The sequence below is a fragment of the Athene noctua genome, chromosome 10, assembly GCF_965140245.1.
Source record: "Athene noctua chromosome 10, bAthNoc1.hap1.1, whole genome shotgun sequence".
In the NCBI taxonomy this organism is placed as follows: domain Eukaryota; kingdom Metazoa; phylum Chordata; class Aves; order Strigiformes; family Strigidae; genus Athene; species Athene noctua.
In genome coordinates this window covers 18,711,709-18,723,896 of record NC_134046.1, presented here as the reverse complement: position 1 = coordinate 18,723,896, position 12,188 = coordinate 18,711,709, and the positions used below count along the sequence as shown (strand labels likewise).

The window sequence follows — 12,188 nt, the reverse complement described above, 5'->3', positions numbered from 1 at the left end:
CTGGAATAACATCAGATCTCTGACAGGCAGCTTTTACTTGTTCCATCAATCAGTAATTCAGAGATGCATGAAATGCTAAGACAACTCACAGGTCCCACACTGGAGCTAGTTGGTACTCACCTATAAATAATGCCTTTGCTGTGAAGAAACTGTAGCCCACATAAAATTTCAGCTCCATAAAACCTGAAAAGACCAAAACATCTTTTAATCAATCTTGCTCAGTTAAAACACAGTCAATGCAGCTGGCCAAAAGAGTCCCTCTTCATGGAGGGAGAAGTATTGTACACTACTTTCAATACTAATATACCGGTGTTTATATAGCTGGATGCTGTGATGTGCCAGTTAATCCCTTCAGCACACATCTGCAGTATCTAATGCCAAACAGTAGAGGGGACACGACAGCAACTTGCCTTAATACCTCCTTCCACTTCCATTAGGGGACACTGTCCCTTTTCTACTCTTTTAACTATCCTTGTATGTTTTTAGCGATATGCACATGCCTTTTCAAAGACAGCTACCAGGAGCTCTGTACTGGCAGGCTTGCTTTAGGAAGGACCCGGCACTAGCAGCTAAGTTAAAAATGGACCTCCCCTATCTCCCCCTGCCCCGCTGCAGCAGACAGACTGAAAAGTAACACTGCTTCAGGGGCATTCTCCTCAAAAAAGGAAGTGATAATCCAGAGGACATGAAGGAAAATGGTAAGAGAATGCTTCCCTTCACCCCAGAAGTGCATTAAAAGCTTTTAAAAATTATTTTTAATTGAACAAACAGAAAACTATTTTCACTTCTGTAGAGAAGAATGAATATTGACCCCAACTTCAGAAATAGGTCTGGAGGATGGCAGGAGAGGCTGCCAGCTGCACAGATATTTGCTGGAATGCAGGTAAGCTGGAGGGGCTTTGGCCAGACTTTTGCTGGGGAGAGTGGGAAGGGAGCTTGCCCTGACCTATAAAGCCTCTTGTTAGACCAGACCCCTTGATCTGATCCCATCCCATCAGTTTCCTCAGCACAGCTCACAGTAACACAAGTAATTGTCCTGTCTGGTTATACAACAGCTCTGGTGCTTACAGGTAGATCCACTACCCTGCACCGTTACTTTAAAGGTTTTGTGAGCATCTGTTCAACGATACAATTAAAACCCTCATGCTTTTGGGTAAGAGAGGTAGAAACTGACCTAAAACTAAAAAATTATGATAGGTAAAGTAACAATAATATTTTTGCATCTTGTAAGTCTTCAGCTCCAGCGATCTTTAAGCCATAGGTAACTGACACAATTACACTTGCTGAACAAAGTGCTTATCCATTTTATTATGTGGAATGTGCAGATTATCCTTCTGTACTCTCATGTCAACTTAGCAATACTAGTAATTAATATAAGTGTTGGGATTGTTTTCTCATGTTGTTTTCCAATTTTTCCATCCAAATACTGTCCTAAGGGACACTGAAGCTGTACCTTTTGCTTTTCATTGCTGGCTCATGTTGCAGATTACTTAGCATCTCTAGGTACAAGCATTCCATAAAGTAAAACATCACACTTACTGCATAAATTAAGAAAACCTAACACCACACATCATTAAGTGAGCTTCTTCATTGTATTAAGCCAGTGCCTTGAAATACCTTTTCAATCATCAGCCACTGAAATGTGAGTGGAAGACTGCATGTAAGTATTGCAGAAGTAGAAGCAGTAAAACCAGAGATGAAAATCATTCAGTGATAGGACCGAAAGGTTGTGGACTTACGTTGCTCTGTAAAGGTCAAAACGCCCCTTGTCTTGTATATGGAACATCAGGTCTCCCCCATTCAGGAACTCCATAACAAAGAACAGATGATCCTGTTTGCAAATAACCCAAGAATGGAAAAATTACTGATGCTATTGCAAGCACATATGACATATCAATGTGCCTACGGGGGACCAAGCAGCCACTTTCCTCCTCTCCTGAAGTATTTCTCTATTTCATGCACCCCTAAGAATGTATGAAGCTCCTACAGATTAGAGTAGCCTGGTCTTGTAAAGCTTAATAGCTGATCTTGCAGTCTGCAGGTTTCTATACTTAAAAACGCATACATTTAAATAGACATACTGACTTCTACCTGTGACTGTCATCTTTTTTTCCTTCACTGAGGGTAAAGTTAAGATCAAGGAGTTAAACTGCCTCTTATTTCAGACTGTATAGATGTTCTGCTGGTCTCATCAGCATATGTGGGGGTCATATTTACTTTCCACAAGGCTCATGAACTACTGTACAGAGCACAAGAAAACAAAATTTAATTCTTGCATCACTAGTTACTTTCACTTGCCTGCTGGTAACAGCATTCATTAAAAGACTGTATCTGTTGGGCTGGTGTTGCCATTGGGCTTTTTCTTACCTTTGTCTGAAATGTGCAGTAAAGATGTGTGAGAAATGGATTTTCCCATGCAAGTGCGAGGACCCGCTTTTCCACCATGGTACATTCCACATCATCATCAATTAGCACCACATCTTTTTTCAGAGCTTTGATAGCAAAGAATTCATTCTTCCCTTTCAGCTCAGCAAGCAGAACCTACAAAAAAATAAAAGATGAGATGACAGCACATGTAGGCAAGGCTGTTGCTGACTGTATCAGTGAGGGAAAGCCAAAGGTGTTTTTATAGCAGGTGCAATGACAATTAAAAAACATTTAAATGGAAAAGATGAGTGAGATTTGGCAAGGTGAAGTTGCTGGGCATAGAGATGAGGAGATGGGGCTCAAGGACCACATAACAGGCACAGCAGCTTCCAGGGCAGTTTTTCTGTCCATGTCTCGTGAGTGTTATAAACAGAAGACATGTAAAGCCTGTTCCTTCATTAGAGCTGTAGTTCCACAGCGGACGGAATCTGCGGAGGTCATGCTGCTCTCCCATCTCCCCCTGCCATTGCACTGGAGCATTATGAGGCTGTTTCCATACGGTGTATGAACATAAAATATCCTTTTGCTCTGTGGTGCTTAAAGGGCAATTCCTCTGCCTCGATACTAAATAACTGAAAAAACTTGTACATTATGAATCTCTTTTGAGTTTAGACAAGAATCAGGCAATGAATTTCTAGTGTCTTTGACAAAGATGACTATATTCAGTTCAGTTAAAACATTATCTACCCAAACAACTGCAAGACCTGTCTGGCTAATGGAAATAGCCCATCACATTGCAGAGATCAAGCAAGGCAGTCACCTTAAGCTCTGTAAGTTTGTCACATACCTTTCCAAAACTTCCTTTCCCTAGTACTTTATGGAAGACAAAGCTGTCTATGTTGAATTTTCTCCTGCTTGCAATTCGCGACGCTGTCTTGGCTGTGCTTCCCTCCCAGAGTTTATCGTACTCGCTGCTATCTGCTAATTGAAACAGTGAGTTTAAAGCACAATACTGCATGACTCAGATCCCCTGCTAAGAACTAGGTACTGACATGCTATTTCAGTGCATCTGCTGCTGGAATACTGGAGAAACTAAATGTAAGGGTCAACTCCTGTAGTTTATAACAAAGTTCCAAAAAGATCCAATTTATGTCCAATGCTGGCTAAGAAGCATGATCATACAAGTTAATCCTGATTATATCCGTAAAATTAATAACTGTACTTTTTCCTTTTTTACCTCCACTGTATAGATCTGCTGGGTCACTAATAAGGTACTGATGACAATCAGGAGATAATATCATGTATGTCCCACAAGCTGCCCAGCACCTGTGTAACCCAGGGACGAATTACAGTGGCTGCACCCTGATTTAGTATTACACTAAACTACCTTTGTAAGTTTTTGTTGTTTTTGTTGGTTTTTTTTTTTTTTTTTTTTTTCTCTCTGTTCTGGCAAACCAGAACAAGTATGATAAGTAGTATCAAAATCATTTTCTTACTGGGCATTTCAACAGAATTAGTTCCATGTATGGATGAATATATAAAACCCTGTACCACTCCAAAACTACCCTTTATCTCTTATTGAGCCTGGTGATTTCCATCTGGTAAAAAGTGACTACTTCTGTTGCACTTATTTTTGCATAAATCATCATAGGTTGGCAGTTATGAAAATAAGGCTTATGCAATGCTAGATACAATACTATTGCTTTAGCAATAGTAAAGAAAACCAAAACAAAACCTTACTCTGAACCTGTGGAGATTGAATAGTTCAGGTAGTACCTGGAATCCTATCTCAAATAGATAGCACTCGTCATTGGTTTCTGTTGGTTTGTGAACAAATCAAGATAATTAACAATGTGCATGACATTTCAGTTACAGGCGGGAGGGAAGCGTGTTGTATGCGCGTGTCTGGTTAGCAAGGCATCCTCCAGTTCCACCATGGGGAACTGAGCTGCAGTAAAGCAAGCATTTTGCAGAAAGGTGGTTATGCTCATGAACTAAAAGGTATTTGTCAAAAGTTATATAAGCATTTTATGTGTCTAGGAGAAGGTAAAAAGGATTTTTTTTTTTTTTGACAGTGCATATTAAAAAATTTTCTATCATAAGGCAAGAATGAATAACTACTTAAATTATTAGCTTGTGTAGGCTGGTAGGTAAATGACTAAATTAAAACATTGTAGCTTTTCTCACCTGTTGTATCTCCTCCTGGAGCTCTAGGTTTCTTATCAAAATCTTGATAAATACCAACACTTTCTACAGATCCAGAATCAGACCTTCGTGTAGATTTCTGAGGAGGGAAGCACTTATAATTATATTTGTGCTATTATTTTAAGAAATACTTATAACAACAGCTGTTAAATGTAACATGATGGCAGTACAAACTTTTCTTTTTAATTATTAACTCCTAGTATATATCTTTTCTCAAGAAGTCTGGTTCACAGACTGTTTAGCCACATTCTTTACAGCTTCAGATCAGCCAATTGCTTTACTTCCTTCACTGCAAGAAAATAGTCATTGAAATTCCTGAACAGTCTATGTTGTTATTGTTTGTTGCAAAATTATCTATAATGGTTTGTATCCACAGTGGGAAGAATTTAAGCTGTTGTAAAATGTCCCCTTGGACATATGTTCATCTGAAAGAGGAGATGGGAATCACTCTCACAGTGGACACGCTGAAGTCGTATCTGTGTGTGACGTCTTTAGCACATGGAAACAAATTGTATATATGGAAGATCCCAAAGATTACTAATGAAAAGATCAAGCTTTTCTGTGTCATGAAAGAGCTGGCACAAGAGCTCTCACTGTTTTCAAAGTAAATATCCTGTGAAAGCTTAGGAACACTCAGCTCAGAGGAAATATTGTTGGCTTTTGTGACATTTTCCTGTTTTAATTTCAGACCTTGTGTCTGAATCTTTATTTGCCAAGTCAGAAGTTAACCACAAGAGACAGTTATGCTGCAGCAGGAGATGAACAGTGTAAACTATAGGGCAAGTGCTAATTCCAGAGGAGTTTATATATCAGATTAATAAAAAACTGAGAATATCTGATCTATTTTTTCTTATTATTTATAAGAATATACAGACTAGCATTATGATACCACTGTTTATAAAACTAAACAGAAAGGGAGAGAATAACCTTGGCATCACAGAAGAATGAAGTTGGAATTCAGGAAACCAATCACCTTTTTAAAAGTTCTTTGTGAGGTAGGATTTCACACACCCTACCCCACCCAATTTCAACTTTAGGCTATTGACATCTTTGTTAGTCTTTTTACTGGTCAAATTAAAAAGAGAAAGCTGTTTGCATTTCCTCCATTCCAAACTCCATAAGAGTGATACAAAAAAGATGAAGTATAAAACACTCTGAGAACAACTAATTAATTACCTGAAAAGTGGCAATAAAACATACCTGGCTAACTTGATTTAAAGCTTCAGCTAGCAACTTCTGGTTTATTCCACATAAGTTTGCCACCTTCTTCTGGCATTTATGATGCACATTCATCCCACATTCTGAAAGAAAGGTAGGGACAGTTATACAAGCATCAAGAAAATACTGCCTGACATTGCAACGAAAAGGGCTGTTTCTCTGTGCAGTTCAGAAACCTTGTTATTATGACCAGACTGGACATGGATCTATCACTGTTAAAGATTAAAACTGCAATTTTATTCACTCAACGAAGGCCACAAAAATTGTTCAAACGGAAAAACCTCCAATCATCATTACTATTTTCTCAAAATCTGTTACAATAAAGATTATCTTCCCTTCCTGTGGGAGAATAATAAAAATGGTATTTGCAGTAAACACCTTCAATACACTTTTAGGTGCTACCTTGAGTCAGATTCACCAGATTTCACCTATTCCCAAAGCAGTAATTTTTTTTATATTCAAGATTACACCTCTGCAGCGTGTTTTCTGACTACATTAGGAGCTTGCCTTGGCTGAGGTGTAACATAAGTGCCTGTTTGTCTCTCTCTAGTACAAAAGCTTTTTCAACCACATGTGGATGAGATGAATCCCATTCTATATAACACACAGAAATGCACAGTGTGTAGCAATAGGCAATCTCTAGTGGGGGACAGAACACTGGAAAAGCATGGAGATGCCCCAGCTGCCCTCCCTCCCCCTCTGTACCTTCACATTTGAGTCCTTGTTTGACCAGCCCCCAGAGCAGGCTGCCGCAGTGGTCGCAGAAGGTAGGACTCATGTAGTTGTAAACTTTGAAGCGATGGGGCATGTCGATGTTGAAGCGTTCCTTCTGAAACTGAGGGCAGTGAGAGGGGTGAGGCACTCTACCCGAAACACAACCTGTTTCTTACAGACAACTGCTTGGATATTACGAAGCTACAACAATGTTACCTTCAATACACCAGCCTTAACATCCCTCATCTAGCAGTGAAAGAATCTGCCCACCCCCCTGCAGGGTTTTTAACTACTTTTCTTGCTTGAAAGTTTCATCCACTACACATTAGGTAGTCTTCAAGAGAAGACTGTAAGTTGGGTTGTAGAGCAAACCACCTCCCAAATGGACTTGGCTGCTTCTATAGAAATTTTTGTTAGTTCAGGAGTGTTTAATTACATAACTACACTCTAAATATATTGTTCCAGCTCTTACCATTGTGTCCCTGCTGTTGGCTGCAGTACCAGTACACCTCCCAATGATTTTATCAATACATTTCTTATGAATAGCAGCATTGCATTCTTCAAGATATGCACAAGAAAAAAAAAAAAAAAAGGGATTTAATCAGATCTAAATACATGGGACGAGGCGTTCGCATTTCATAGCATAATGTGAAAAGTATATTTCTTTCCATCATACTACATACACCAACCCCTTTCTTTTCTATCAAGATGATCTTTAAGCTGATTCCCCCCATTTTTTTCTTTTACTATAAACTCAATTTCTAAACTAAATCTGCCTCCATTAGGCAATGCCACCAGCATCTGATAACAGGAGGACAATATTATGTTTTTGAGTATTACCCTTTGCTATCTCCCTTCCTGCTTGGAATAATGCACAAAAATCTATGCTACGTCAAAAGTGCTTTTCCATTCAGCTGTAAAATCCCTCAATAGTTGTAATTAATTTTAGAAAAGTTTTCACAAAAATAAGTGCAACTTATCAACAGCATTACACACTTAGGAAAAAAATAGCTAACTGTAAATCTTGATAATAAAAAACACAGGTAGGAATCATAATTAGACAGCCTTAGGTTACCATGCAAAACTGATGTTTAACATCTACTACTAACCTATAGTGATGATACACTGTGCCACGCATATTTACAGATGATTTTTGAACAGTAACTATTAGATCTACAGACTCATGTGGAAAGCAGTACAAGAAAAAGGTAAAACTCAACTTACGCCTACATTTGTATCCTTGCTTGTTGAGTCCCCTGAAAAACAAATGATAAACAAAATCAAAAACGTAGATTTGCTGGAATAAAAGGTGGGGTTTTTAATTTTAGTTTTACCATGTCAACCAATCAATTCTTTGTTTATGGGCTTATTTGTTCCAGTTAATAAACAGGTCTAAATTCTGCTATTCAGAATCCTCTGTCTTGGGAAAGCAAGGCTTGGAAGATAAGGTAACGTGTTTTGATAGACCAGCAAAGTAGGAGGGAAACCCAGAAAAGACAAGGTTTCAATCATATGGGAAATCCTCCTGATCCGATTTACTACAAAAGTGACCTTACTATGAAAGGGATCCAGTTTCTTGCTCTCTGTGGGTCTTTACTCTGCTATCAGCCACTTCACATCTCAAAGTTTGAGCATTATTTTCTCATATCCATCCATTTCATTCTCTTGTGAAAGAGCTGCTGTTGATTATGGGCCAGATCTCACCTGATGCTGATGGATTTTTTTTGTCAATTATTTCAGTGGCAAAAATGTTCACGTTCTATTCTTTAATGTGAAAGAGATAACTCTAGTTCTTCAGATCTCAATATACCTGAAGCAAGTTGCGCAGTTATTTGGCCCTTGGGGGTGGGGGAAGCTTAGTGTTTCCTTCTTACCATACAAAGTCTTTGCAGACAGAGCAAAATGTAGGTTGTCCAAAGAAGGTAGCAATAAATTCATGATTTTTGATGTAGTGGATTTTGGCTTGCTTGATTGCTCCTCTCCTGTTTATAGTCACTGTCCCCTCCTCTTCCCTCATTGACTGTTTGCAGTCTAAGGGGGAGACAAGAAGATACACTTTTAATAATTAAGGGTATTACAAAGATCAGTATTTGATTTTCCAAAAGGTTTGGTTTGTATTTCTGTTTCAGACTTGTGTTTCTATTTATTTTACACTTGCATTCAGAAGACTTTCAGTCAAGGGTGGAACACATGCACGCACTGTTCCTAAGGTGTCTCAGTGTCCTTGCTTGCAAGCACTTTCCTCTCCTGCTCATTCAGAAGCAGCAAATGAGCTGAGAAGCAGAAGCAGGAATGGAGTACAGTTCTGCTAGAGAAATGACAACTACAATTATTTCTTGAAAAAAATATGATCTCCTATACGTTATGTGATTTCCATGAAAGAGAAATAAACATTTCATTGGAATCAGAAGGGTCTTCTTCAGCAGAAGCCTTTTCACGCTGCTGCTCTGCATGCCCTCCTGAACCAGGACTACAGCAAAAGTGCAGGTGAAGTGCTGCAGGACCTCCTGAGTCACCACCAAACCATACTACTGCAAGATGCGTTTCTTCTAGCCTCCAGGATCATTAAGCAGCGAGAACAAATGAGATTTTCAATTAGACCCTTCCATTATGCTATCTCATAACACTGATGCTCTATCTGTCAACATGTCTCAGTCTCATTCCTCTCCTCTCCTAGCTCCCATGGGGTTAGGCTCTATACGATAGTATATAACACTACATAATACTATAGTAATAAGAGTACACACTGTAGCATATACTGTAACATCTAAGAATATATTGCATAGAAATTACAATAGTATTAGCAAAGAAATAAAACAACAAAAAAATTCTCAGGCTCTGAGTCCAAGCGGCTCATACAGGTCCTTCATTTCAAGTTATAGTTATTTCCACTAAATTCCAAGGAAGCTTCCAAGTTTCTCTTACAAAAATGACTATTTAGTGTCTCTTTCAGTCACAACTCAGACTATATATAGTCTTACTTAAACATTTTGAAAATAATAGGTGTTTGTAACAGGGGTAACCCCATGACCGTGTATTGAGAGAGACTGGGTAACCGGTAATTTAACCCTAGGACACCTTTCAGGAGGAAAATAGAAAGGCTTGAATCAGCAACCAGGAGCTGATCACTGCTAAGTGTATCAGCTCTGGCCAGCAGCTTGTGGGTCCCTCCTTAGTGCTGCAAAGTTTAGGGTAACAGGAGACTGCCTTTTGCAGGGTGGGAGTTTTCCACAACAACAGAGTAAGGAAAAAGTCAGAAGAGCATCTTCCCCGTTGTCAATACAACTGGTTTTTATTTGCTCCATTGCACTGCTGCCTTTTATCAATATCAGTGGGAGCTTTGCTTTTTATACTGATAGAAATAGATTTGTTTCCTTTACGAAGTCACACTAACTGCAATGCACGAGTTTACTAAAGTTACCCAGGAGCTCTGTTTTTCTTGTTGACAGCTGTGCTTGGTTTTTGTAATTTTATTAACTGGCTGACACCACTGCTACTCCAACAGACCACTGAACCAGGAACACAATCTATCCTTTGATACTACTTTGAGTGTCCTGAATTAATATCAGTCACAGCCAACAGCAGCCAGGCTGCAGCAGCATGTACCGTCAGAAAAGAAAAGACAGAGATTAACGAAAGATTAAGCATAGTACTGAAAACAAACATCAAAAAAATGTCCCTGGGTTTTGCCACTAGGTATTAATACACTTTTCTGAGAAAGTGGCCATCTGGTTCAGACAAAAACCCATCCTGCCTCCCCCCTGAATAAAGCTCACAAGATGCACTATGACACCCTGGCACTGCGTACACCACTGCGTTACCTCCTCCCCTCCATGAACAGGATTCATTTCTGCTGTTCAAACAGGCTACTGAGTTCACCCAACAAAAACTCCCATCAGCTGCTGCACTTCAGCTTGTTGAAGTCTGCAAACAGTACTATCTCTTTGTTTAATCCTGCTGAGCAAATATACAGACCTCACCCACTGTTCCTCAAATGCTTCAGGGAAACCACACTCTGAAATGTGTGTGCAAAGAAAACAACGTTGTTGAGAGTCAGTAATACTTGATATTGTTTGCTGCATGAAAAGGATGTCTTCATAAGGGTGATTTAAACCATAACAGCAACAAAGCAGAGAAAGGCATGTTGCTTTATAGCGTGTACTCTGAGGAGGCAATGTGTGATGGAACAAATTAAGGGACAAAAGTCAATCTCTAAAGTCTGTAAGACAAGCAAACCAACTGTTTAGTGAGGAACTAGCAGGATTCACCAGATGAAAGGACACAGCTCCTCCTCATACTGAAATACTTGTAGCAATTTAGCATTGTTGATACTGTCTGGAAAAGCCTCTGAACTTGATCAGGATATGGGAAATTGGTGTTTCCTCACTGTCTGCAACACCAATACCAAACTTAATAGAAATATGTGAGACTGGCATCTATTTTTTGAAGGTAATAAGATAATCACTTAGTTTGTACTAAGAAAGGAAAAAAAAAGGAGACAAAACCACTTAAATACACTTTAAGAGCAAAGAATCATTGAACACAGCAAAATTTAGAAAATCTGTGTGTGAGAACACAGTGTCTTCACAACTGGCCACCATATTAAATGCCTTTGCTAAAACCAACCAATATATCAAAGTATAGCTGAAAACACTTTTGAACGCTTCAGAAGAAGCTGAGAGGTTTGGACAGCAGCTGCAAGTCAAGTGTGCCTGAAGCTGAAATGACTCTGAAATTGTGCAGTTTATTTCAATTTACTATGGGCGTTTCACAAGTTATCTTTAATGGGTATATTACGGCTGATGTGTATTACTCCAGAAAAGTTTTAAGACCTTCAGCCAACCGTTGCCTCAACTGGGGAATAAAGGCTTTATTTCAAAGATGCAGAAAGAATTAACAATTGTAAGGAAGTAACTTTCCCAACAACTGTATGGATGCAGGGTGGAGATTGGGGGGGAAGGAAGAAGCACAAAGGGAAAGCCTTTGCTTCCCCCTTCAAGCAAGCCAGGATTTCCACAGATCAAACACTTGTCCTGGGCAGGCACACGGTCAGAAACAGTCATGTACAAACCAGCTGAATCAGCAACTAGAATCCAGGTGACCTTTGTGGCCTGGACCTAAAATTAATCATTTTGGACCCAGCACACACCATTAAACATAATCTATTTCCCCCATTGAGAACTGTGGTTAATATTTATCACTGACAGATCATTCATATATTTCAAGGTCCCTTCTCAAAACTTGCAGCTGATCTGACAAAAGCACCCAGAACTCCTCCATGCTATATATTCATTAAGAAACCATTAAGCATGCCCGTGAATTACAGTGCAGTTCTCCAGAAGCACTGTAAACATATCATTATATACACTATTTAATTTCAGTGCCAGTTGTTCTGCATATTTCACAGTCCTTAGAGTCACTAACACAACATGCAGACCACAGTCTGGAAAACATTTGCTAAAACAATATTGCTAGCACTCTGCTGACCTGTAATAAACCTCAAGGTGAGATGTCAAATTGTCTCAACTGAACCTCCAACGTTCAAGGACAAAAGAAAATAACCCCCACAATAACCCTACTAGATTTTTTAAAAGAAAGAATAGAAAAATATTTACCATCTTCAGAGATCATTTTTTATTTTAACTTACTGATTCACAGTTCTGTTTATGAACAGATGAAAGATA

At 39.1% G+C, this 12,188-nt stretch overlaps 1 protein-coding gene across 2 annotated transcripts in view; it reads right to left on the bottom strand.

Annotated features, from left to right (window-relative positions):
• PRKCD (protein kinase C delta) overlaps nucleotides 1–12,188 on the bottom strand; it is a 66,656-nt gene that overhangs the window by 5,367 nt on the left and 49,101 nt on the right. The window contains exons 5-14 of one of the 2 annotated variants that reach the window (XM_074913900.1): nucleotides 8,379–8,535; nucleotides 7,729–7,760; nucleotides 6,977–7,062; nucleotides 6,496–6,625; nucleotides 5,773–5,873; nucleotides 4,555–4,651; nucleotides 3,215–3,348; nucleotides 2,368–2,541; nucleotides 1,740–1,831; nucleotides 121–183 (exon numbers count right to left, since the gene is read on the bottom strand). In XM_074913900.1, the coding sequence (XP_074770001.1) occupies nucleotides 121–183; nucleotides 1,740–1,831; nucleotides 2,368–2,541; nucleotides 3,215–3,348; nucleotides 4,555–4,651; nucleotides 5,773–5,873; nucleotides 6,496–6,625; nucleotides 6,977–7,062; nucleotides 7,729–7,760; nucleotides 8,379–8,535 (1,066 nt within the window). The remainder of the gene's footprint in view (nucleotides 1–120; nucleotides 184–1,739; nucleotides 1,832–2,367; nucleotides 2,542–3,214; nucleotides 3,349–4,554; nucleotides 4,652–5,772; nucleotides 5,874–6,495; nucleotides 6,626–6,976; nucleotides 7,063–7,728; nucleotides 7,761–8,378; nucleotides 8,536–12,188) is intronic. The other variant, XM_074913901.1, reaches the window with a different exon arrangement.